Source organism: Syngnathus scovelli, chromosome 6 (assembly GCF_024217435.2).
Source record: "Syngnathus scovelli strain Florida chromosome 6, RoL_Ssco_1.2, whole genome shotgun sequence".
Lineage (NCBI taxonomy): Eukaryota > Metazoa > Chordata > Actinopteri > Syngnathiformes > Syngnathidae > Syngnathus > Syngnathus scovelli.
The window spans coordinates 14,524,868-14,552,491 of NC_090852.1; the positions used below are offsets into that span (position 1 = coordinate 14,524,868).

At 40.2% G+C, this 27,624-nt stretch overlaps 1 protein-coding gene and 1 pseudogene across 4 annotated transcripts in view; one reads left to right on the plus strand and one right to left on the minus strand.

Moving 5' to 3' along the window:
- ckap5 (cytoskeleton associated protein 5) overlaps window positions 1–27,624 on the minus strand; it is a 94,505-nt gene that overhangs the window by 57,089 nt on the left and 9,792 nt on the right. The window contains exons 21-45 of one of the 4 annotated variants that reach the window (XM_049722654.1): window positions 26,628–26,802; window positions 26,162–26,275; window positions 25,960–26,088; window positions 25,593–25,787; window positions 25,391–25,511; window positions 24,985–25,070; window positions 23,188–23,298; window positions 22,507–22,629; window positions 22,131–22,280; window positions 21,803–22,006; window positions 21,580–21,715; window positions 21,279–21,472; window positions 21,016–21,191; window positions 19,416–19,439; window positions 17,928–18,101; window positions 17,712–17,832; window positions 17,424–17,603; window positions 17,148–17,335; window positions 16,542–16,617; window positions 16,269–16,457; window positions 15,912–16,049; window positions 15,512–15,595; window positions 15,244–15,403; window positions 15,060–15,169; window positions 14,191–14,890 (exon numbers count right to left, since the gene is read on the minus strand). In XM_049722654.1, the coding sequence (XP_049578611.1) occupies window positions 14,630–14,890; window positions 15,060–15,169; window positions 15,244–15,403; window positions 15,512–15,595; window positions 15,912–16,049; window positions 16,269–16,457; window positions 16,542–16,617; window positions 17,148–17,335; window positions 17,424–17,603; window positions 17,712–17,832; window positions 17,928–18,101; window positions 19,416–19,439; window positions 21,016–21,191; window positions 21,279–21,472; window positions 21,580–21,715; window positions 21,803–22,006; window positions 22,131–22,280; window positions 22,507–22,629; window positions 23,188–23,298; window positions 24,985–25,070; window positions 25,391–25,511; window positions 25,593–25,787; window positions 25,960–26,088; window positions 26,162–26,275; window positions 26,628–26,802 (3,619 nt within the window). In that variant the 3' untranslated portion in view covers window positions 14,191–14,629. Of the gene's footprint in view, window positions 1–14,190; window positions 14,891–15,059; window positions 15,170–15,243; window positions 15,404–15,511; window positions 15,596–15,911; window positions 16,050–16,268; window positions 16,458–16,541; window positions 16,618–17,147; window positions 17,336–17,423; window positions 17,604–17,711; window positions 17,833–17,927; window positions 18,102–19,415; window positions 19,440–21,015; window positions 21,192–21,278; window positions 21,473–21,579; window positions 21,716–21,802; window positions 22,007–22,130; window positions 22,281–22,506; window positions 22,630–23,187; window positions 23,299–24,984; window positions 25,071–25,390; window positions 25,512–25,592; window positions 25,788–25,959; window positions 26,089–26,161; window positions 26,276–26,627; window positions 26,803–27,624 lie in introns of those variants that run through there. The other 3 variants (XM_049722657.1, XM_049722656.1, XM_068650994.1) reach the window with 3 other exon arrangements.
- Window positions 8,129–12,607, plus strand: LOC125971007 (homeobox protein DBX1-B-like; annotated as a pseudogene).

The following is a 27,624-nucleotide window of genomic DNA, read 5'->3' on the forward strand; positions in this document are numbered from 1 at the left end:
ATATAAATTAGTTAGTTGAGCTCTGCTTTCCTTCCCTTTCTTTTCTCTTTTACGCTCTTCCTTCCTTTCTTTCCCCCTGTCCCGTTCCCGTGTCGCTGGGTCTGAAAGGCCTAGCCATGTATAACAGATATGGTCGATTGTGAGTGGATCAGAGCAGATCATTGATGTGAATGGCTTCAGTGAAACCTCTCTTTCAGCTCAGAGTCAAAGCTTTCAAAGGATCCCTGATATGGAAGAAATGAGGATATCCTTCCTAGCTGTTCCTTTCTTCTGCAGGGTGTCAGTCAATGTGCGTTTGTGTGCATGTGCAGGATGTTTGGCGCGGGCTGCTGACTTTGGTGCTTGTGAAATTATTCGACAAAGCTGAAGTAGGAAGTCAAATGAATGGAGTCATGCTAGGCACCATGACCACGGTGGCGTAATGCGTTGTATGTTGCGTGTGTGTGTGCATGTGTGTATGTGTTGTTTCATATTGTTCTCCTATTTTTCTTTTTTGGTGCGCATCCTTACTAGCACCTTTTTTTAACACTTCCCACTGATGGCCTTTTCTGCCATTAAATGGAAAATATTTTTCCAGACTGGATATTCAGCTGTTTAGATGCCTCAATAATCAATTGCGGTTTTGCAAATGGTTCTACGAAAGGACAACTAAAGTTCACTTGTTTGGTATTGAAAGTATTTCCTTATTTTTGGTTGTGTTGGGGCTACATAGGCAAAGTGTGTGTGTGTGATTCTAACTGGCATATTCGTAGTTGTACCATACTTCAGTGTGACACTTGACAGCATTTCATATTCTCTCAAACTTAATCAATGGGTGATATCTACTTTATAATCAACAGGTACAGAAACCCTGTAGAAATAGGATTTGTATTTATCCCTTGGGTAAAAAAACTGTGCCAAAGCCAAGATGATGATCATAATAAGAGCATCGGCCCCCTGACTGGGGTTAGATCCGACTGGATTAGCTGTTTCCTGCCTCGACACAATAGGGTCCACTAGGAAACCAGATCAAACCACACACACTCATATACATGTGTAGACTCTGCATATATAACGTGTGCCTGCATGGATTTGTGTGTGCACTTGCTGGGAGCAAAGAAGCAGGCTAAAGGGCCGAAAGGCAACAAAGATCAAGAAGAGAAGAGCAGCAGGAAGCTGACTAGTCACTCTATCCCAGCCATCTCTCCTTGCGAAAGCAGACGGTGGGATGAAGGGAGAAAGTTGAAGTTTAAAATCAAAGGCTAAACCGCGGATTAGCCTCGGGTGGAGAGAGGGTGGGGTGTTGCTGAAGGGAGGTTCGGGTTAAAAGAGATTCGTAGGGGCGCACTGACTTGCACTGAAAGCAATATTAGAATGTCTGTCTGTGCGTCGGAAAACGGGGTTACTGTGCGGAACTCCAAATTGCATTTCCTTCACTGACTGCAGTTTCAACGCGTCACAGAGCTGAAATTTATTAAGGACTTGTGAAAATGCAAACATATCACAAGAATGCCGTAAGATTGAGGTGAGCTGAGATTCCTAACTCAAATCTCAGAAATGTCTGTTAGACATCCTTGACACAAACTCACTGTGCTGTCCAACATTATTTCGAATTCTATATTTTTTTCCTGTGGCTTCAAACTGAAGGACCTACAGCTCAGCTAAAGAATTTGCGATAAAATTTCATGAACACTATCGCGAGTTGATTTTATTTACCTTTTAATAGTGTTAAGGGCAGGAATTTTCATTTATTCAGAGAAAGATAGCCTCACATTGTTGCAATTAGCTTCTTGCTAGACATAATTCTTATAATTTAACTACTTTTGCGTGTCATTATGCGACTCATTAGTCTTTTATCTAGAGATATAAACACTACTGTTTTTTCCTCCTCATCATTTTCATTTGTTTTCTATAAATGATGGTTCAGATAATTCCTATGGATATTCAGAATCGCTAATATGGTACATGCATCAATAATTATAATATATTACCAATCACACATAAATATCAATGGATCACACACGTAAGCATTCATACGGGTATTTCTCACGTGAGCAGTTTTTGTGCAACAGAACCTCAGATGAACAATATCGTTGTATTTGTTTAATTTGGTATCATATATTCCAAGAAAACCTTTTGAGTCTGAGCAATTACTTGCTTGAAATGCCATCACAACAATGATGTGAATTAGTCAATACACAGCAGCATGCATGAGTGTATTGCAACAGAATCTCTCTGTGTGCTGATCCGTGTGAGAAAGCGTGTTGCCCAGCATATGCATATATAAGCCTGCTATACACTTTCAGTTACAACACTGTTCCTGTTCTCCTTCTCCCTCAAACACACACACACACACGTACACACACGCAGGGACACTGAAAAGGCAGAGTCCCTTCTCCCTGTTATGCAAATAACGTCAGCTCTTAAAATGTTTTGAGTGAGAATTAAATGTGAATTAAATGAGGCTTGGCTCTTTTCTCTCCATTCTGTCTGAATAAGGCAAAGCTCCGTCACCATGGGAGATCCCCACGCTGTTGCCATGCCTGTTATAGGATTGACAAGACAAGAAGTGACATAAATACCGTAGCCAGTGTTCAATCCAATTATGTGGCGTGGACCGCTTCAATACCTGGTAGTCATGCAGAGTTGCGCTGGCGTCCTTGTATTCAGCCTAAGAAATGAGACTGCGTTTTTCATTCAGCGTCAAGCCTCTTGCTAACCTTTCTGTCGCTTCACCTCGGCTAGCTTGGAGTCTCTGCCCTCAACTCTGAGCTCAACAGCCTTCTAAAGGCCTTTTGGGACTGGACAATTTGCATCCCCCTGGCTCACTCAAACTCGGAAAATGAAAGAAAGTCCCCTCTAAAGTAACCAACATTGTCATCAAAATGAATAGCTACTGAAATAATTATGTAGACAGAGTAAAGAAAAGCAAATAAAAGGGGAAGGAGAATAGAAAGGTCTACGTCGAGGAATCCAGAGTTACACAAAATATGTAGATTTAATAAAAGCGATTTTTGTTTAGGTCATTTTTTTTCAGTAATTCAGTTTGAATAGTACACTCACTACACACAAAGCGACATCTTTTCTGACAATTATGATTTATCCAGCTTAGAACTAAAAAAAAAAAAAGCAAATTCACCATCTCGAGAAATTTTAGTATTAGATAAGAAACTATCAAAGTGTTGGAGTAGAAATTAGGGTAGGAAATGTCATTCTCAAGTGGTTTCTGAGTGCCCACTTCACAGATCTATAATCTCCCCGATCAGCTTGCTCTTCCTTATAAACGTACTTTGTGCACTTCAACCTCCTGCTTGGACTCCGGCAAATCAATTTCTTCTTGTGCCATGTCAAGGACTGCGCCTCTAATGCACCCATTTTAGAAGGAATGCAGGGAGGAAGAAATCGGTCACTGCAGTTTTCCAAAAGCAAGAAGGCAACGTTAGTGAAAGACCCAAAGCAACAAGTTGTTGCAAAAAGTGTGTCACTATCCCCACCCTGTTTAAAAACCAAAACATAAACTAAAGTTGACAACCAAATCGGTGCCCCTCCTTCTGCTTGTGCAGCGACTGGCTTGTGTTTGAACCCCAGGGCCCATTTTAACCACAGACGTTTACAAGCTCCCTTCTAAACAACCTGCCAGGTTCTTTAAGACCATCACTAAAAGGCCGTAGAACATTATGAGACTCCAATGAGATTAAAGCAGAAAGGCTTTTGAATTGAAGAACGGCTGCTCTTATAACGGCAGCGATTGTGGAACAGTGATGTGATGCTCTTAGCTCCCATGACCAATCTGCAACTAATGAGCATGCTATGTGTCACAAGTACCCCAATGATGGGGACACAGAGGCATGCTACTTCTCATATTTGTCTGCAACACAGTCTAATTGCTTTGGTGCACTTTCACTTTTGTTGCACGCATGAATTCAGGCTAGGGACGTTCTCACACTCTGACACCGATGAAAATTCATGGGGTTGGCTAATGAGCATTTCACAGCGCAAAGTTTGAGGCATCCAGCGAATGAATTATTGAAGCAGTGACTATAAAAGGCAATTGCTTGCATGGTTTCTCTGTGAATGAGCCCAGAAAAAAAAAAAAAAAAAAAAAGGTTATTTTTTTTTAAAAATTTGTTTCATCAATGACTAGCAGTGCCTCTTGTTCAGTTCAGTTCTTTAATGGTCATGTTTGCCAGTTATGATAAGAATGCTGTTAGGGTGCTACTCGCACAAATATTGTACTTAGTAAAAATCTACTTGGGATTAAGGAAGAATTCTTGATTAAATTACCGTATTGGCCCGAATATAAGACGACCCTGATTATAAGACGGCCCCATCTTTTTCAAGACTCAAGTTTGAAAAAAGACTTTTTGAACACCAAATTTAATTTTAATACAGAAAATAATTACAGTACATCTGAAACAAATGATAATAATATATTTGAGAGAAAAAGCATGTTATTTTGCCTCATTCAAATCATGCAAAAACTGTCCATCACATCTTAATATCTGAACTATTTGCTCATGCACTTTTTCACAAAGTAGTAAAACTTGCGCCGTGCTTCCCTGTGAACGACGGCGCCTTTCGGGATGCTCCTTTAACACTCAATAATTCACCTGTCTCCAATCAATCTGTTTACCTGTGGAATGCTCCAAACAGGTTGGTGTTTTTTTTAGCATTACTCAACTTTTCCTATCTTTTGTTGCTGCAGTCACAGCTTTTTATAAAATGTTACAGGAATCGTATTCAAAGAGAGTAAATACTTGCCCTCTTTGTCGTCTGTTTTAATTCACATCATACACACCATCCCAACTAGCAGCACAGTGGCTAACTGATTAACACATCATTGTATTCTGTTTGTGTATTATTTCTCTCATGCAAACATTTGCAACTGTTTGAAACTGACATGACACATCCATGTTTGGTTCCTAATCCAACCCTTTCAACTATGCTGGGAAACGGTACCATGCTTGAACGCGGTACACAAATAAAGAATCCAAACTTCTGGGGCTCTATTTTCCTGTCCAGTGCAAATCAGGTGCAACAAACACTGGAAACAAGTTTTGGTCATTTCACAGACCCATGCAATGCTGCATTTTAAAAGTTGTGTTTTGCGAAGTTGTGGGTGTGAACACAGTTGTTTTTCGCCACCAATCAAAGAGATTCTGCTTATTTCCAAGTGTTGTGCTAGTAGCCCTTGACATGGCGGAAGAAGACACTGATTAGTTTGAGTTCAGGGCAGGTCAAAGTGCACAAAGTATTTTGAAGAAAGTGCAAGTTACATGGGTGGATGACATAAAGTTGGCTTGAAACATCACAGATCTGTCAAGTGAACAGTTCCGCCAAGTTCTTCAATAACTCATGGGTGAAATTTGGGATTTGATGAAAATTATGAATCTTTTTCATTTGATGTAAATCCGCTCTATTTGTACAATCACAATGTCTGACAAAGGCATTGTATTTGGTTATCTTTTTCAGTGTACATTACACTGAGAGAACAGGTGCGCTCTGTCTCTCTGTCTCGCTCTCGCACTCTAAGCAGCTTTGTTCACCGCCTTGTCTCTCTCACCCACTACACAGCGAGGTGATGTTTAATGGAAAGTTAATATGGTTTTAATGCTTGTCGCTGCTCTTCGACACCCAGGGCCCCACTAATCCACTCTGTTCCACACCGCCTGGAAACAGATGCTCGGGGAGAGAGAGAGAGGGAGAGAGAGAGGGAGAGAGACAGACAGCAGACAAGCATGCCAAGAGAAAACGTGATTTTGATGTATTTTGAGATGAAGAAGTGGTTAAACGTACATTTTTGTTTTGGTAGGAAACCCCAATCAGAATTTTGCAAATGACTAGTTATCCATGAATGCATAATAGTTAATATGAATACTGTAATAATCAATAATATATTGCATTTTATTGCATGTCATTTTCTATTACCCACCCACATTGTTTTGCTATGCGGTCATGACAAGGTAGTTTATTAATAGTTTTGAGTGTTATAATACTAAGGCACTATTACGATATAGATAAGATACATTTGATTTGTTGATATTGTCATATAATCAACTTTGACATACACAGGATGTTTTCTCATCAGTTTGACAAATCTTAAATTGTCTGGTGCATTAATTAGCCTTCCAGTTACCCTGCCCATTTGTTCATTAAGAGCAATCAAGAGTTAATGCATCGGCATGAGCATTAAAGAACAATTACATCCCCACTGACACAGCCTCACTTGTGTGACCTTCTTTGCATGTGTTATCAAACGAGGCAGTTATAGGGGAGGGTTGATGTTGGAGGACTTCTCCAGGCAAAGAGCTTTAAAATGAATCTTGACTGGTGTTTAATTCACTAACAGCTGTTACGTTTGTTAAGAATCTCAGTGCAGGCTGTTCTGTTTTTCGACCCAGGAGGAGAAATTAGTTCTGCTGATGTCCACTTTCCCTCCCAGAGAACCATCTGCTCTACTTCAATACAAAAGAGGGATTTTGTGAAGGAATAAAATGCTTTGAACATAATAATTTCTGGTTCTTTCCCTTTGAAAGAAGTTTTGGTTAAAGTGTCGCATTTCCCAGCAGGTCAGGTGCTCAGCGAATCAGCTGCACACTTAATGATTGCCTCCTTTAGTTGAAAAGTGGATCCTTTCATCATAATGCCCTCATAATGAGTAATGTGCAGAACTTATACGACATGTTTTTGTTCATGTCCAAAATGTATAAAGTAATATACCTATGTCAAGGTTATTGTATATCATAGTGCAACGTTGCTATTCTGCTTATCATTGGGTTCTATTTATTCTTCTATGAGCTACTTCCATCATGGACTTTAATTATAGTATTCAAAATATATTTTTTAAATCTACTCCGTTTCATAATGCACATGATCACTGTTTGTTAGTTGTGTTTCTTGCTATGAGTGTTTCTCAAATTTTAATATTAGCCAAATAATTCATTTTAAACTATGAAGATTTTGTTTTTGTATGATTTAAAGAAATACCAGTAAAATTAACATCTCTCTAATCAACTGAAATTATATACAGCGCAATTTAACACAATACAATTTTATTTATACAGCATATTTCATGATAGATAAATAGATAAATAAATAAATAAATAAATAAATAAATAAATAAATAAATAAATAAATAAATAAATAAATAAATAACAGCAACTGTGGGATTGGAAATAACCTACAATATTGCTTGAGCTATTGGTGAAGAAATATGTACACATTTTAAAAATGCATGTTCATTAGGGTTACACCAGTAATCTCTAAACCATGGTTTTATACAGTACATTATTCACTTTTTTTTATATTCTTTTGGGTTGTTTTTCATAATTAATCATACATGTTTAGTGAACATAAGTTACTGCGTAGTTCAAAACCATGAATTAAAATAAACCTAATATCGACCATTGTAGTCCAGATGTTTTGGTCATTTGGATATAAAGATAAGCGCTAATTAATTTTGTGGGGGCATGAAGATTAAAAACATCAGTCAAAATCACCAAATAAGAATTTACACTGATTGAGATTTCCTGTTTGTTAAATGATGAAATTTATAAGGATGATCGACGGAGTGAAATAACATTAGTCACGCATCTTGTCACGTGCCCCCTGGGACTCATGGGCTCTTGTCCCACATGAGCTCTTTAAAAAAGCGCTTTTGTCCACCTATCACCTCTTTCAACTCAAACATGTTGATAATAACATACTCTTGAAAAATGATATTTAAATCGACTTGATCTATCTATGTGACTCATTCCAGAATTGAAATAATCACTGCACGTCACTGCACGCGTGCAAATTATAGTTGTCCTAAATCAAACTGTAGCGGTACTTTGCAATATTTTTTTTCTCTCGTATCTCTCCCTCTTCACCAATTTACTCATCAAATACAACAGCTACAACAAGACTTCAATGAGTGAAACATTTTGTTTAATTGTGAGATATATAACTCAGCAGAAATGACATCATCAAGATAATTGTATTTCCATTTCTATAATGACCCATCTCATATACAACTCCCCCGTCCCCCGCACTAACTCCAAAAGTTTGCATGAGATAGGCGCAGAAAAAAAAAAAAGGAAGAAAAAAAAAAAAAAGAGTCCAAGTCCAATCAGGCCAGGAGCAGAGACGCGTTGACCAATCCCCGGTAATGGACCTTCTCGAAGGCTTATCCATTCAGATGATGGGCTGGGCGGTGAACTTGCCAGCCAACATCGCTTCTATAAAAGTTGCAACTAATCACCACCCAAGAACAAACTTTTTGCCTGCAGGGCCCAGCCATGATGTTTCCGTGCAGCGCCTTGCCACATCCTCTCTACTCGGACCTGTTGCGTCCCCCGGCCGCTCTGACCTGCCATCTTCCCCGGTCACCGCCCTCAGGCTACAGGGTGGAAGATCTCCTTCGAATCAGCCAACCGGCGTACAGCTACATACAGCGGACATTCTCGGTTGCAAACCCCGGGGAAGTCCTCTCGCTGAGCCCAGAGCAGGGCGTCTCGCACCGGGCGTTGGGACCGAGCACTGCCCGCTCAGTGTTTCAGTGCTCCGGGCAGCCGAACCACAGCGGGGGTGGCGCCACACAGTCCGCATGTCCGGCCTCGAATTGTCTTAAATTCGGCGTCAGTGCCATACTGGCACCATCAACCAGGAGTGGTAAGAAACTCATTATATTGTTGGAAATTAGATCGTGCTTGGAGTGCAGTATTTTTTTAGTACTAATATAAATATGTGTATTCATAAAATTATGTATTTATGATATCAAACTAATTGGACTTCTAGACCATGTGACATTTGAATAAAAATACATAATTCCGTTTCATTAAGATCTATGAATATTTAGTCACAGGTCCTACCAATAATATCAATTAATACTGTATCATGATCACTTATATTTTTTATAGTCTGCCACATTACCTACAAAAACTATGGAGCATCTTCAAATGAGTTTTATTAAAATTATATCAACAAACACATATGCAGATTTTTTGGGGAATAATGATAATTGAATTTAGGGGATAATGTAATTACAGATGTATGATGAGTAGTGTATTTATGTTGCGTCACAATCATAACTGACCCTCAGAGGGAAACAAATGTGACAGCATAACTGTGACACACCTTTAATTTTCTTTTCCAGGTTGTTCTTCTCCTCCAGTCCATAGTTTGCAGACAAAATCTTTCCCGCTACCATTCTTGGATGCAAGTCTTCTTTCATCTCCTTTCATCAGAGCTTCATATTTCACAGGTAGGAGTTCTATCAGCTCTACAAATTCATACAAGCAGCCAAGAAATTACATTTTAGATAAACATATTTCTATTAACATTGCTCTAACAGTATCTGTTGAGTATGATTGTAAACTTGGAATTGATTCATGTGTGCAGGTTACTTAGTAAAATGAAACTATAGGAACGTTTTGGACAATAAATTGCATATCCAATTCTCTTTGAATTTTTTAAGTTACACCTCATAGTTTGAGAAACTAAAAAAAAAAAAGTCACACATTTAAAATACTGCCAATTCCGAGTTTTCATTTTCAAGACATTGTCAGCCTTTTAGCATGGGAATACCACGGACAGCACGAAACCAGCTCCGCCAATTTGAAGACCTATTTAGGAGACAATCTGACTGCTGACATTAGCACCAGTTGTTGTTATCTACAAATTAGTCTAGTTTGTCACGCTCCATATATATAAGTGCCGTTTGTCATGGTTTAAATGTGAGGCGGGTATCTTCCCAGCTCGGGAACTCAGTGCCTCTTCACGCGCTGTCGTTTTCCCACCAAGCTCTTCTGCCTCCTCACAAAACTCCCTGTACCGTGACCAATAGGAGCCACGACACCCACCCACCCACACACACACATATACTTTGTAGATTTTATTCTAGAGCTACAGTATGTGTCACACTAATAATTCTATGCTGTGTGTACAGACAATTAAGCATCTCTGTGCATATCCTCACGTCACCTCAAAATTAAATGGAAAAAAAAATACTGGATGACTTTGCAGGGACATGAAGCTTTTGACATCTGCATTAGGTCATGAAGGCAAGTACATAACTGGCAACATCTCTAAGAGCCCAGCAGCTCAAGGCGTTTAACAGTAGCACATTATACTGACCTGCCTTTAATGGGCCTGTAATATACTGGCATGTCGACAGCCTTCTCCGTGCAATTCTTTGAAACACAATCAGCTTTCTCTATGCGTTTGCAGCCTATACAATCCTTCTTCATGCTTCATTAGAGGTAGTGTGAGCTGAGCTTTGGAGAGCCGGTCTCATTAGCATTGGCTCTGTTTGCACCACTTGACAAATTGGACTTTTAAACATCACATTTCAGGGAGGACAATTCTATTTGAGGCAGAGTCAAGACGATGAAAGTCCTGACTTGCTCCGACTACTGACAGCAAGAGCGCTACTCTACCAATCGCAAAAGCAGCCAAGAGACAACAGAAAACGTTCACTCTGTAAAGTCATTTACTCTCTTTTACTTGAGTTATATGAGCAGGAGCAAAATAAATGGTTGTATTTACTGTATGTTAATGAGACTAAAATGTAACCTTTAGAGCAGTGGCCCTCACTAAGTACAGCCAGCCACTGTGCTTAAATATAGGGGCTATTTAAGTCATGATTTAATTAGAATGTTTTGATCATAAACATTTTAAGTGTACGTTTAAAAACAACCAGTTCATAAGGATAAAGAAAACTGCATTACCGTACCTGAAAGTTAAGTAGTGGATTTAAAAAAAAAAAAAAGTTTCAACTGACTGTACTATGCATGGCTACAAGCTTCATTTCAATGTTTTATTGTAATTCATGTTTTTTTTTTTTTTTTTTAATTGGGTGATTCTTTGGCCCACCCACCACAAGTGGTACTCATACCACACCAGGAACTGATACCAAGTCCATTATATACAAACAACTGTATTATAAATGTGTTTACCTTAAATTCTGTTTTACATTTTGTCACTTCAGCTTCCTCCTCCTCTGTGGTTCCTGTCCCAGGAACCTTTACATGGCCTCTGGTCCCCAGAGGGAAGCCAAGAAGGGGCATGCTGCGACGAGCCGTCTTCTCAGATCTTCAGAGAAAGGCCCTGGAAAGAACTTTCCAGAAGCAAAAGTATATCAGCAAGCCCGACAGGAAGAAGTTGGCTAGTAAACTGGGACTCAAAGACTCACAGGTACATATATATAGAAGTACTTTGGTTGACATGAACATTTCTTCTGTACAAAATATGCACACGCTTGAACTTCTTTACATGCAGATTTACGTTTTAGTCACTGCAGTACGGAAAAAACACTGTAAGTGTAAACCGTTGAACACAGCAACCATGGGTGAGCTATAGAGGTTATTTTCTTCAACACAAACCAGAGACAACATAAGAACAGCCTAGCCTAATGGGTTGGCATTCAGTAGTTAACGGTCAAAGGTCATCCATTTTTCACCCAACCGACCAGATGTTATATCCATCTCATACAATAAGACAAACAGGATTTTTGTTTGTTCTCATAGGTAAAGATCTGGTTTCAGAACCGGAGGATGAAATGGAGGAACTCAAAAGAAAGAGAGCTGCTGTCGACAGGAGGTTGCCGTCAGCAGACCCTGCCCACCAAAACTAACCCCAACCCAGACCTCACGGATGTGGGCAGCGTCTACTGCCACGGTGGGCTTGAGAGGACTGCAGCTAGCAGCCAAGGACAGAGCCAGGAGTCACATCTTCCCCATCCTCTTCATCATCATCACTACCACCAACATCGCTCCTCTCCGTCAGAGTGCAGTAAACCATCAGAGTCAGAAAGTGAAGAAATCACAGTTTCGTAAGAAAATGATCAAAAAAGACTCATTCTTTGCACGACAGTTGCCTTACAGTGTCAGTTAGGAGCAAAGCCACAAGAACGTCTGGTGACGTTGTGAATTGACTGTATTCTATCAGCGTCTAATCTCTATTTGTGTATAGTGTTTTATTTGACTTTTTATATTTAGTTCAACATATTGTGTACACACTGTAAAAAAATATATGGAGCCAATTTAGATAGACTATCTGTAGGATAGCCTATTTTTTTTTTAACTACGAAAGATACAATTGATTCAGCGGACTATATTTGTTTCCTTTATTTTCGTAAATAAATCTTGAAAAAGTCCAATAAATCTATGTCATAAATTACAAAAAATTTTTGTCAGCACAGAAAACTTTCCAGTAAATTCCCAATTGCTCATCAATATGCCAAAAATATTCATTCAAACTGAGGTTTACAGATAGTTTTGCCTTGACGTCACACATCTATATTGCGGGCATATATGGACATGCCCGTAACTGCCATGTTGGAGGTCAACACATTGTTTTGTTCTGATGCTTACTGGAGTGTTTGTATGGACAAAATTTGATAGACAACATATACAATTTTTAACTTCTGTCATTGAATTAAGGACTATTCATTCATTTATTTTCCAAACCGCTTATCCACATAAAGGGCAGCATGGTGGGACACACGTTTGCCTCACAGTTCAGAGGGAGCGGGTTCAGGGTGTCCCCTGCCTACTGCCTGATGACTGCTGGGATAGGCATAGGGTCCAGCACGCCTGTGACCCCCATGAGGACAAGTGGTACGGAAAATGGATGGATGGATGGATGGATGGATGGATGGATGGATGGATGGATGGATGGATGGATGGATGGATGGATGGATGGATGGATGGATGGATGGATGGATGGATGGATGGATGGATGGATGGATGGATGGATGGATGGATGGATGGATGGATGGATGGATGGATGGATGGATGGATGGATGGATGGATGGATGGATGGATGGATGGATGGATGGATGGATGGATGGATGGATGGATGGATGGATGGATGGATGGATGGATGGATGGATGGATGGATGGATGGATGGATGGATGGATGACCACACAATGATTGCAGGTGTGCCACTGCCTATCCCAGCAGTCTTCATGCAGTAGGCCGGTACACCCTGAACCATTTCAAATAAAATGTAAAATACATACATTCAAAATAATAGCCATTTTATATATATATATATATATTATATATATATATATATATATATATATGAAGATGCCACTTCTATTTTTACACACAATTGATGAGGTGTTAAAAATCAATGGATGAAAGTTCATGACTTTTTACTTGACTTGAACAATGGTTTGCTGCCCAATGAAAGAATAGCTCAATAAATCTAATAATTTTGCTGAAGAATGAACCAACAACCATCAAACTAATAATGAAATGAGTGATGACAGGAGTAAAGTCAGTACCTGATGCAAACTGCACATAACTGTGGAATAACGAAAACAAATCCCGGAGAGGGTCAAGAGAGGGTGACAGCATCGGGAGACAGTAATCCGTCACTAACTCCTTAGTGACCTCTAGTGGCCGGAGGAAACCCCTACCTGTGAATCATGAACACGTTATATCCTGTCTATTTTAAATAGATACGGTGGAGCAAATATGTATTTAGTCAGCCACCAAATGTGCAAGTTCTCCCACTTACAAGATGAGAGATGCCTGTAATTTTCATTATAGGTACACTTCAACTATGAGAGACAAAAGGAAAAAAAAAAATCCGGAAAATCACCTTGTCTGACTTTTAAGGAATTTATTTGCGAATCATGGTGGAAAATAGGTGTTTGGTCAGTAACAAAAGTTCATATTAATACTTTGTTATACACTCTTCATTGGCAATGATAGAGGTCAAAGGTTTTCTGTAAGTCTTCCCAAGGTTTTCACTCACCGTTGCTGGTATTTTGGCCCATTCCTCCATGCAGACCTCCTCGAAGACTTACTGAAAACGTTTGACCTCTGTCATTGCCAACAAAGAGTGTATAACAAAGTATTAATATGAACTTAACCCGAAGTGCCTTATGGTGCGGAAAACACGGAAATTGCTAGTTGGATTGACTTCACCATGTTCAAAAAATTAAAGTAAAAATAAATAAATGTCAAACTGGTCCTTTGTCCTATTTTTCTGTATGCAGCCTTCCGCGGCAAAGGTTTGGACAAAAGTCTTAAGGAATTGTCACTTCAGACTTGCACAGATCATATGTATGCAGTGTGGATGTACGTATTGTATTTTTAAATTACAGTATCGCATACCGAAACACCAAGTACTGCAAGTTGGAGAAGAAAAATGATAAATACAAATATTTGTAAGGAAAAAAATCCTTGGGGGGAAAAATGTAATTAAGGAGCATGTTAGGCAATGTAAACTTTATTTACGTGACCAAAATAAAAACAATCATGAATGTAATGGCATGCTCTCAACCCTGCGCAGCAAGAATTTGCTTCAGTGGGATGAAGAACTAAGAATTGGTCTGAAGCGCTTTTCCTGACGCCGTTAGCTCTGGACTCGTGTTCCAAAGAAAATGTCTTGGCATTAAACAAGGACATTACATTAGTACATACAAACAGTATTTACAAGGACTCACAGTGTCCACGCTAGGGATGAAACTGTTTACGGTACATTACTAACAGTAAAATCTCAATTCTAAATTATTCTCATTGCCATTGTTAATGTATTCAGTGGCGCACGGCCTCTTAAATGGCGAAAGAACAAGGGGACGAGTGAGGCGGGCTTCACGTTTGCAAATAACAAAGGTGGGTCAAAAGAGAAATCACAATCTTGGTCTAGTTCCTACTCCCGATTGTTCTTTATACGCTCCAGACGTTTCTTCAAGTCGCCTAGGTTCGCCGCTGGCGAGGCCGAGCGGGTGTGTGCGTTGGACGGAGAGCGGGGCTGAGCGTTGTGTTCCTGCTGACAGAGCTCGCGGGACTCTTTGAGCTGCGACAGCTTGCTGTGGAGCATGTCGGTGGAGGAAGCCACCGAAGGCTTCGATGACAGCAGACAGGACAATGGGGCTCGCTGTTGCGGCTCATCGTCACCCCCACTGATGCTCTGCAACACGTGCAAAGGCTCGTATTGGAGTCAAAAGGCTAAATTGCAGGGTGGCGTACCATGGGGGTTAATAAGACTGATGATTTACAGCAGTGATTGTCAACCGGTAGTCTGCAGCCCTCTAGTGGTCAAGGGCGGTATTGCCAAAGTGAAATTTTGAAAAACTCACCCTGGTGTTTTCCAGGCCTTGTCTCTGACGTAGGATCTTGAGTCGCTCGTAGTAGGCGGCTGGCTTTAGATCTTCCTCATTACTGTTGTCAGTACCATGCTGTCCAATCACTGCATAATCACACATTACTCAAAATGGCTATCGGTCAACAAAGTTCAAGAACACTTTTTGTCTATGTTCTTACCTGCTGGGTTTTGAATGCGAGGTTTGCCCTCTCGCTCCGACTCGATCATCCGAAGCCCTCGCTCCACATAACTCTGGAAGAATGGGCTTGTGGTTTTGAGGAAGGGCTCAAGGTCCACGTCGGAACACTTCTGTTTGTACTCGTACAGCTCTGTCAAACCCTGGGGAAATTCAGGTGCAGTATTTAAAGACATGTTGCTAATAAGCCTCAAATACATGAATATTTTGCAGTATAAAGTTTAAAAGTAAGCCACGATGATCAAACTGACCTCTTTAGTATTCTCCCTGGAGCCGATCTTCTTGAAGATTTCACTCAGATCGTCACGGGCTTTTGCTTTCGGCATCCCATCCTCCTGGGAACAAAACTTTCAATATCAAACTTGAAAGTCAAAGATTTTGTAAAATTTACATTTTAAAAAATACAACATCAAACCGGTAATATTGAGGTTTTTGTTTCCCAACAGATTCCCGTAATTTTGGGACTAAAAGTCGCTCCGGAGTACAAGTCGCATCAGCCATAAAATGCACAATAAAGAGGAAAAAAAACATATATAAGTCGCACCGGAGTTTAAGTCGCATTTTCGGGTAAATTTATTTGACAAAATCCAACACACTCCGAGCGACTTTTAGTCCGAAAAATACGGTATTTGCAATAAGTGTGTTACTCACTGTGATCAGACTACCCTTCTCATTGCCTCGATCACTCTTGATACCAAACAGAATCCCCGGTTGTTTGACAACACGCCTCAAATAGGCCTCTAATTCAGACTCATTTCGATTCTCAATCATCGAAAGGTGGTCCAGGATCTGTCAATTAAGAAAAAGTTGAGTAACTACATTGACAAAAACAAAACCCTCCTAGGATGATAACAAAAAAGAAAATAATGAAACAGTTACGATCAACAATCAAGCAAAGGCAAAAAAAAAAAAAACTTCAAACAACCATATTTAAGATTTTCAATGGCAAAGGAGTCTAGAAGAAGAAAAACAAAACATTGCCAGCTACAGTACGTGAACTCTGGTTACCTTAGCCCCAGTAAGCTTGCAAAGTGTGTGTAGTAGAGTCTTCAGGGTTCTGTGTGGAACATCAGTCTTGAGCTGCTTCAGTTTCTCTTTGGGGAAAACCTTCATGATGTTGTGCACATCGAATAAAATCCGATCGAGGTTGATGCTGTTGATGGTCTCCGGAAGATGCCGGATCAGCCTCCACAGACACTGAGTAAACATTTTCACATTAGCCTTGATTTCTGTTTCAGTTCATCTACACTTCCGGTTTTGCTGCTTAGCTAAGGGACTTGCCTTCAAAACCAGGTCAGAGAACGTAGGAGACCCAGCTGTTGAAACCAAAGTGTCTTGAAGCATCACCAGGAGGGCACTGTCGAGAGTCAACAGGTTGACAAAATGCCATTTAAAGAAAAAAAATTCACATAGGGGTTGTGGTTTGTGGACCAAAGTTTTGTTTGGGTCCAATGAGTCCATCTAAGCTGGCTTTTTTACAAGAGGATAAAGCAGTTGGATGGATGGATGGATGGATGGATGGATGGATGGATGGATGGATGGATGGATGGATGGATGGATGGATGGATGGATGGATGGATGGATGGATGGATGGATGGATGGATGGATGGATGGATGGATGGATGGATGGATGGATGGATGGATGGATGGATGGATGGATGGATGGATGGATGGATGGATGGATGGATGGATGGATGGATGGATGGATGGATGGATGGATGGATGGATGGATGGATGGATGGATGGATGGATGGATGGATGGATGGATGGATGGATGGATGGATGGATGGATGGTTTTGTTTTGTCCCCCTTGGTATTGGAAAAAAAATATAAACTCTCAATGAGGTTAAAGTTGAGTCTGTTAACACCTAGGAGTCATTTATGTACCTAATCATGTTGGTCTGGTCAGACTTCTCCAGCACTTTGATTACGAGTAGATTTACAGATCTAATGACCTGCTGCCCCTCCTCAGAGACCTCCACTCTGTTGTCTAGCAACAACGTTATCAGGCCGTGCATCAGGTCCTTTAACACACCCATGGATGCCTCTCTCGCCAAAGACTCCAACGAGAATAACTGAGGAAAAGAATATGGCGACCATTAATGCATCCGGTGTATCCACCTCAGGGTTTCCCAATAAAATCTAGATGTGGAAGATACTTACAGACAGCATGTTGCCAAGGATGCAGCTATATAGTTTAAAAATAACCTTCTTGTCCAATCTGTCATCTGCCATGTGGGTATTATAGATGAGCCGAAGCTGCATGATGGTGGCAATGAGAAACTGGTCAATGTGTCCAGACATGACCTCTGCCTTGTTCTCCTGCCACAATACTTCATCAATCTGTAAGGAGAAACCCACTTGTCAGCATTGGTATCCAAAAAAATGAAATCAGCAGCCCATAGCTGTCAAAATAACGAAGACCGTAAAGGGCTAAGCAGTGATCCTTACCTGTGCAAGTGCCTGTATGCTGGTGTTAATGTCTCCACTGGCCACCTGAGAGATCACAAAGTTTATAGTGGACGCAGTGCTGTTGTGAAGGTCATCCAAGTGTGGTGAAATGCTACGCATCCTTGTGAGACAAAACACAACAGCATTCAAATGAACATCAAGTTCCATGTCCAAGATCTGTTCTCGATATATCTTGTGCAAACTAATTAGACATACTTGGGCTTGGGTATCACAATGGGTTCCAGAAGCTCATCTAGCTTGTGCTGGACAAGGTCTGGCAGCTCATTTACCCTGATCTGGTCCTGCTCAATCATGTCCAAGTCCAGTTGGAACACTTTGGGGAAGGGCACGTGGGAGGACTCACTGTGCTGGGCATTTTGACGGGCTTGGCTGGGGGAGAGAACAGTGTATCATGTCAGTGGTGGTTCTTATCAATAAGGCAGGACGATCATTTGATTTTATTCATTGAGTTGATTGCTCAGGACTTTTTATAAATCGATTTAAAAGGACCCCCGTGGAAGGCAATCACAGAATCAATTGGGATGAACACTGCCAAAGATGACTTGTAAACATGTGTGCACTGAAGCGGTGTGCTGGTACTCAAAAGTACTGAAAACATTTTTGGTGTGCGCTTTTGGATTTTGGTGCTCGACTTGACTGAGGTCAGAACGACTGCAATGTCAGAGATCATCAGGGTTTGGTAGAGGTCGCAAATATTGCCCAAGTATTTAGGCCTTCGACAAGAAGTACAAGGCAAATGTCTGGCGAACATTCCCAACCTTGAACGAGAATGCAACATTTGCTGCCTTCAAAAACACTCCGGATTCACAAACGGATTTGGTCGCTTTTGGGTGGTGCCAGCAGGTAAGAATAGAGCAAAAACACAGCATCTATATTAGAATAAAAATAGATCCGTACAATGTTAGATTGTGTTTATAAAAGAATAAGAATTGGAATGAGAAAAATATATTGAAAAAACATAAAATGATAGGTTGCGTCGGCAGTTTTGAACAAGTGTGTTTTGAGTTGTGATTTGAATTGAGCAAAAGTCACTTCCTAACTGCCATTGTGCAAATAAAGAGCAATTCAAGTATTATCAACAAAGAAACTGTCAAAGCTTTAGCAGAAGTTTAGTTTTAAATTTAATTTTAAATTCCAGAGGAGGGGGGAAAAAAAAAAAATCAGCAAAATTTGTTTCAGGTATAGAATGGTACGTATGTTTAAAAATGAGCCTAGGTACCGAATTCCTTTTGTCAACTTCACCCATTGTTAATCCTCAACTAGCAAACACCCAAAAGTACTACTTTACTTTGACAAAAACCTTCCTATATGCTCAGCAGACCAACAAGTTAAACATGTTTTGTCATCATAAAAACAGCTAAGCCTCTCCAGTTACACATAATTTAGGTATCAACCTCATCATAAGAAGCATCACATATTTTATCTTCGACTTGCCTCAAGTTCAACAAAAACTAACGTTACATGTTTAAGCACCAATAGCCAAAATGAACTTTGATTTGAAACTAAAATGATAACCTTTTGTTACAGCGCGGCTAAAAGGAACTCCAAAGTGACATTGGCACGACATCATGGGGCAAATCCAAAAGATGGTGTCCAGTTGCATTAAGATGATAAAATGATGTTTTACATTCTTATCAAAGGATAGACACAAGAGGTGGAGGAGGAGGAGGAAGAAGTACTCACATCCTATAAGTGCGATACATAATTCTGCTCCGGAAAGGAAGGCAAGCAGAATACAGAAAAGAGGAAATCACAGGAAAAACACATATAGTTAAGAGACATGCAGGCAGCAGGTCCACCTTCCAGCCAAAAGACACACAATGTTTGTTTTCACTGTATCATCCTATCAACTAAGTGCCATATATGAAAAAAAGAATTGTAGTGGGCCATAACTTCTACAAGAATGTCACTAGGAACATATGGAATTTGTATCCCCTCCTTTCATTCATTCAATTAATTTTACCCTCCTGAGACGAAGGAGTTTACAAAGTTGACCCAACATTTCAAAAGAACATTTGTCTAATCAGACAGTAGACCACAACTTTCAATCTCGCTAATTTCTAAAGACACGTTTGAATTTAAGGCTTTGGGTGAAATCTCTCAATCTCTTAACCAACGACACCCGTCAGGGTGTTTCATTGAGCAATAGGACCATTTGAAATTGTCTTGGTAAGACAGACAAGTGATAAGTAATGGGTCAAGTTTAGGCCCTGATTTTTACTCTAGTTTTAAGCTTCAAATTAATTTCTCCACATCAAGTAGTAGGTTTAATAATGATTATACATCCTGTTCAGAGCAACCCAACATCATGCAGGAATGAGCAGAGGAGGAAGGGTGAAATAATAAAAGAGACATTTAATCTACATTATATGTATTCTGAGATGAGATGGATTAGTGCAGTGATTGCCAAAGTGTGGTAACGAGATCCCTTGGTGATATGCAACTGGAAGGATTCCGCCTGATGCCTGTTCTGTTTAAACTTAAGTACATTTGCATTTAATGTTTGTTGTCAATTGGATCTATGTAAAACGGGGGTACAAAACTTTGGTCCTAGAGAGGCGCTCTCCTCTGAATGGACATGCCTACTCTGATGTAAGCATCAGAATATATTCGAAATGAAACATTGACATCTTTTTTTTCTAAAAGCGCACCGTTTATTGTGCATATACGGAAGTATGTTACAGTGGCTTGCTTTCAATGAAAATACATTTCAGGAATATAACCTGAAGATCCTAAAATGCTCTGACCGCCATTTTACAATTAAGCATTTTGAGTGAGCAAGCATTTTGAAAAAAAAATGTCTCAACAGCTTAAATAGTGCACATTTCCAATTACACACAACTCATCTATTCATACTGGTTCCATATCCTATTGTTTTAGGGGGAAAAATCAAATTTTTTTAATATTATTTTCCTTTTATTATTAGTGACGCAATGTGAAGCCCCTATCCCACTAAGGGGCGAACCACCTCAACTGTCTGCATTCACGTCAGAGTTTGCCAGGGTTCAATAAAGGTCACAAATGTTTGCCAACAGGCGAGCATCTGGCGACCGGTTAACATTTATGGCCCTGAACGAACCCGGACGGGAACGCAACATTCACTGCCTTCGAAAACACTGCTCAGAGGGCTTGAACGGTTCAACTAACATGCTATTTTTGGGGTCTCCTGAAGATTTTGGAAGGATTCCGCCAGATGCCCGCAATATATGATCATGAATGTGTCTTTGCAAACATTTCCATTTACCTCCTTTTACCGGTGCAACTGTTCACTTTGGTTACCTACTTGAGTTTATTGGGGTCTTCCTGTGCAGACTTGCGAATTAAAGTGCCATTGGGGTTAGCTGCGTGATCTTTTGGAGACCGCTCATTTACACTCTGCTTGGCTGGAGCAGCAGCTGTCCTCTTCGCTGATGAACGTTTGATCCTCTCTTCTAACATGCTCATGTCTTTCTCCGACAACTGGAAGTGATGGAAGTCCATGGTCAATTGTGGAGTTGAGTTTTAAATCAACTTAGCGACTACAGAGATTGTAATCCTCAAACTTACATTTCCAATTAGTTTATAGACTTGGTCTCCACAGACGTTGTAGACGGCCACGACCGTGTTTAGAGCAGCATTTCGGACAGAAGTGTCTCTATCACCAATATGAACTGCGATCTCTTTCAGACACTTGGCTGGAGTAGGTTGGCATACATTCATTCCATAGCCTTCTATCAAACATCCCAACTCCTCTAGACATTCTTAAGACATAAATCCAAAGACACATTGTAAGTAGGCTTACACTCACAGCGAGCCATAAAATGTCAATACTGCAATGACAGTTAGCGTGTTGATCATCGGGACTCACCAGCTCTTTGTTTGGAGTTTTTGGACTTGGTACCATCCATGAGGAAAGGAAAGATCTTTGAGGCAGGGTAAACCTTACATAGCATGGTCAGTATTGCACGGACATCTTTGCGAACTACATCCTTCGACTCTCCAACCTGAGAAAAAGAAAGAGGAGCCAAGACTTAAACTATCATTGACGGTTTAAAAAGGCTTGCCGAGCCAAGTGCAGCGTGCGCGCTGACCTTGAGTAGAAGGTAGGGGACAAAGGAGTTTGCCTCATACTCAGTGAGATGATAGTTTTCCCTATCGAGCATGGCAAAAAGCATCTTCAAATACTCCAGCACCTTCATGAGGACTGTAGTATTGGTGTCAAAAAAGCGCAGAGTGAACCACTTAAGAATTAAGTCCAGACAGCTTATGGTGGCATCACTCTCGCTCTCCAACCTCTGTCAAAAAACAAAAGTGCAGTAACTGTTTAGATACTTGAGTGATCTATCGATAAAAAAAAGAGAAACTATTGTGTATGTACGCCTGAAATTCCTGTAGAAAAATGAACGCTTGCGATCTCACCTCACTCATGGAAGTGATGGCCTTTACTTGTCTCTGGAAGTCAAGATGGAAGAGTTCATCCTGGAGCCACTTGGCAAAGCAGGTAGACATCTGAGTTTTAAGCTGTTCCAAATATTCATCTCGAGGAGTGGTGAAATTCCACTTCAAAATCTATTAGGAGAAAAAAAATATTAAGTTACATTTTACTTATTCAAACATTCCAGAAATTTCTGGTTCTCTATTTTCAATGATACTGGTCACATTATACTAAGTACCATTAAATTTCACAACATTTGGTAAATCATATAAGAGAATTACATTGCTCCAGGAGTGCGTTCAACCATCCACAAGAATGTTCTCTGCGCTCGTTTATAAATCACCGCAATATATCAGGTACCTTCAGCTGCTTCTCCTCTTTGATCCTCTGCTCCTTAGCATTGGGGACAAGGATGAAGAGAGGCCCAGACCTGTCCTCATCATCTTTTACGCCTTTGGCCGCAGGCTTCTTGGTAGGTGCACTCTAAAAGTGAGGCAAGGCCAAAACGTCAGAAAACAGCCGTATAACACAAATATTTGACCCTATAACAAAAACAAACACACCGCACTCAAAAGAAACAAATACACAAATGACAGACAGAACAAATGGAAACCATGACACATGCAACGATTGAATTCATGCAGCTGCTGTGAAGGAAAACTGATCACTTATTAGCGTTCCATTTCAGCGCACATGCAAGTTCTGCAATTTGAATCACTTTTCAGAAGGATGATTATTCATTGAATCAAAACTGACGTGTGAATGGGTTAGTAAGCGCTCACTTAAGAGAGGACTGTATTCGCACAATTAAACATTTAAATAGTAACACCACGACGGTCTAAGGATTCAACAGTTGTAAACACAGACCAAGGGGTCACAACGAAGGTCAAAGCTTAGTGGCTACACATTCATTGGTCTATCACAACTTTTTTTGTTTGCTGGACTACTGCTTGTTGACAACAAGACCTCACAGAAACATTTGGTTAGTGGTAGAGTTGTGCAAAATCTGTCTCATAGGCAGCACGTCTTTTCTACGTCTACCTGTTGACTGCCAGCAGCAGTCTTTCCCTTGTTGAGAGACTTTTTATTAGCATTACAGTCCTTGTCCTTTGAGGGAGGGGTAGGGTCAGGTTCCTCGGGGGGAGAGGGTTGCTGAGCGAACAGAAAAACCAAATCATGTTCACAAATCACTCAACAACTAACTGAGGGGGTGATAAATGATATACACAGACATGCAACGGACAGGTTGCTCCCAAGGACCACACAAGTAGCTCGTGGGGCAAGTTCTAGAAATAGCTCACCAGTGAGATGCTTGGTGAGCGTAGCTATTATAAAAAATAAATCAAAATAGAGCTACTTACCAGAGAACTGCATCTAACTTTTTATTGCCATTGCTTTTTGTTTTGTTCAAATCAAACGTGTGTAAAATTGGAAATTACAATATTTGGGGGGAGTACAGTTCAAAGTTCAGTAATGACAAAGCCATAGTTGGAGACAAGCTGGCAGGCACATTAACAATGAGCTTATCTCCAAAAATGGGTGGCGTGAATCAATGGTAGAGTGTTCGCCTCTCAACTCTAAATTTGTGGGTTCGATCCTCAAACCTGGTGACCATGTCGAAGCCTTCCCATTGGTGTAAGAATGTGTGTGTGATGGGTGAATGTGAGGGATTGTAAAGCACTTTGGGCACCATGTGGTGTCCATAAAGCTCTATATACCGTAATTTCCGGACTATAAGCCGCACCAGCTAAAATTCAGGCATATTTTAGGTTTTTTCTTATATAAGCCGCACCGGACTATAAGCCGCACGTGCACATGAGTTTTTTACAAAGAAAGACAGTACACAGAAAGCCGTAAAAATCCATAAATACGCCGCGCCGCCATTTAAGCCTCAGTAACCTTCTGAATAAAATGCATTAAAAGTTCACATTCATTACAACTTGTTTTTGGTGAGCAAAATGTCAGAAGAATTGAATTTAAATGCTGATTGATTAGGTTTTAATACAATGCAGATGGTCCAAACAGCGCCACTGCTTTGTGTAATTTCTGAGTCACATGGCAGACTAAGAGAAAGGGTTTAGAGCCCTTTGACGCAGGTCACCTAGCGTGCATTCCTACTAAAGCTCATAATAGTCACAAGCAACACAGCCAGAATAAGCAGCAGCCATAGTAGTGTTTCAAAATAGTATTTTTGTTGTTGTTTTTTTCTTCAAGATACCGCACAACAATGGTCCACAGCCTTTTTACGAGTGTATAAAAGTTTTCAAGTCATCACAAAAATCACGAAAAAATCTTATATAAGCCGCACCTGACTATAAGCCGCAGGGTTCAAAATTTTGGAAAAAAGTTGCGGCTTATAGTCCGGAAATTACGGTAAGTGCGGTCCATTCACCAAATAATTTCTGCATTTATTTTTCTGTTTACTGAATTTTTTATATCAAAGCTTTGGAATTTGCCGTTAGCTGGCGTTGTTTTTAGCGTGTTTTAAACCATTGTGACGCCCGACTGCAATCGCGCGAGGTGCGCTTCCAAAAAGTTGCACTGGCGAGACCACAAGACTCACGTGAAGAGTTGAGCTCACACGATAACAACCGTGTAAATAAAAAAACAACTGTATTTGTCAACAATAACCATCCTTTTGTTCATTCACATTGATATGCTTTACGGACATTACATGTATCTTCGCTACTGGCGTTTCAGGCCAGGCTTTTTCTAAGTGATTTATTTTTTGAACCAATATACATACAGTACAATAAAAGACTTCCGTGCGCAGTCCTGCTGTAATAATCTTGACGGAATTTCAAAAATTAAATGGCCATTGATATAGAAATACAGTACCTTTTTGGCAGCTACTCCGCCTTTTATCTTCTTGGCTTCTGGTTTATTATCACCAATATCCTCACTGATTGCCTGAGACCTGGGGGCTGCAGAAAAATAGGAAAACATGTAAAAGACACAAAGAGCAATTTTACTTATATTACAGAAGTGTCAATCTGGCCACAAGTGTGATACTGAAAGAAAACAAATTTTCTTCAGATATACACACCACAAAAGTCTCTACAAACTCAAACGATACCTTATTTAGTTCCAATAATAGCAGGACCAAAACAACAACCTTTTTTGCTCATTTGAGAACCATGACATTTTTATTATGTACTACTACTGTCAACCTTGACTATGATCATGATATCAAATTTGAATTTATATGATTTTATCCCTAGTTAACATGCTGAATGATACTAACCTGCTCTGCTTGTCTCAGAAGAGCCTTTTTCTCCTCCGGTTTTGACAGGAGCAGCAGGTTTATCTGGCATCACAGCTCTGGCCTTTTCTAACATGACTACGATCGGGTCTTTGGAAGTTGTCTAAAAAGGGACAACACTGAGTATGATAGGAATCCCTGTAAAGTAGTATTGTCGAGAATCAGCTGAAACATTTTCGGGTACCTTGAGCTTGCTCGTAGCCTTGTTCATCTTGTCATAGCCAAGGTGCATCATGAACATGGGGAGGGCATCCTGAGCTTTCTTCCTCACGTCACCATTTCTGTCTTCGAGGCACGCATATAGGTGCGGGACGCAACCCATCAGATCCCCTGGCACGGATCTCAGGGTGGGTAACTTGTCGGCTAACCACCCTAACAACTTTGAGAGGAAGGAAATGTTTTGATCATTAACAAAATGAATAATGACTTTAAGAACCATATGGCTATTTCTCAATCAGGTATTATTACAATCATTTCACAGGGTAGCAATTTTTTCTCTCCCCCTATTCTCCATATATACATTACTCTGCAGTCTGTCACGTTCTATGTACCTCTTGCCGTAGAAAGGGGTTTTCCTTCTTTAATTCCTCTGCTAGATCATCTCCTTCCAGCCATTCTTTCATCCCAGTCTGCTCCACCCAGGCCTGCAGAGTGGCCATTGCAGCTGCCCTGACATTGGACTATAAAGATAAACATTGCTCATTAGGAGCACATATACAGGCAGTCAATACACAATATGTTGTGCTTACGTACTTTACTATCTCCAAGCACAGCGATGATGGGGAATCCGAGCGTTTTAACATGCTGTTTGAGTCCAGGCCCCATGGCTGTGGCAAGCTGCATCAGGATAGTCAGGCTCTGTTGGACCTGGACATGCGCAGAGTCATTTCAAATGTTTTAATTATAAGCCTGAATGTAAAAACTTTCAAACAAAAGACAATTTGACAATACATCCAACCAATAATCAATGGAACACAAGACAAGTTGCTGTATCTAATGTTGAAATTGGTAAACGTTTTATTTTTGGCAAATACAATTTTGCATCTGGGAATGCTTCTCGAGTATAAAGTGACAAATAACATGGATTTACCGTTTACACAGCATCTCAATTTCATTGGCGTTTGTTTGTAGCTACCCACATGTTAATCATCAAATGGATAAAAACAGGTGGATTTTGCTCCATCATTCAAATGTATTCATATATTCTTGTTCCACCTACCAAGATCTTGTTGGAATCACCGAGTCGTCCTTTTAAGGTCAGAGGGAGCTCCCCGATGTTGGCAGTTATGAATTTTGCTTCTGAGATGATGGCTGCAACCTCATCAAGTCCCTCCTTTCTAATCTTCCAGTTCTTATCGCCGATTTTAGAGACCAGATCATAAGTAATTTTGTCACTAAAAGGTGGAATAAAAGGTTAAATTTAGTTTTTCATTTTCACACATCCCTATTTCAAACGTATTGGCTAGGTTTTCGACTGACAACATGTTTTTTTTCCCATTAACAAATACAAGGCAACAAATAGGAGATAAGAGATGTTCAGCTTTTTATTTCCAGGTATTTATGTCTGGACCAGATACACTATTTTTAATCAAATATCAAATGTTTAGGTGACATTAGATTTAAAATGTATTCATACATCCATTCATCCATCCAAATAAGGCTTAATCATTAGCTTGCAATGATTGTACTATCAAGCCTGTGCTCCATCCTTCATCTTTTTTTCCCTACTCTTCTTTTGTGATATTTTTTTTCAGGATTTCAAAGCAGCCTTGTTTCTCATTTCGGGGGTTACTCCCTTGAGTTCACTTTTATGAAGAAAGTTCTAAAAAGTTATTGCATTCAACAATTGATAGCTGCATAGAGAAAAAAAATGAACTCGCGTTCGGCTGTTTACACGAGTTGCGTTCAATGACCACTCCTAAAGTAGGACATCTCAAACATCTATCGAAGTCAGTGAGTGGAGGCTCATTTTTCTGACTTTCCTAACTTTTTATCTGGACGGTCAATATGTGATATTGGGATTAATGTATTCATTTTTCAAACTACTATTGTGTGACTATGTCGGACGGGTGATCCAGTCAATAACGAATGACTTTACAGTCCGGCAAAATTTACTGACGCTCCCTGCCAGGTAAATAAACGTTTGATACTCCCCGACGCACACAAGGCGCCATCGTGCTCCTTCCCCAGTGCTCATTGACAATGTGCACTATCCA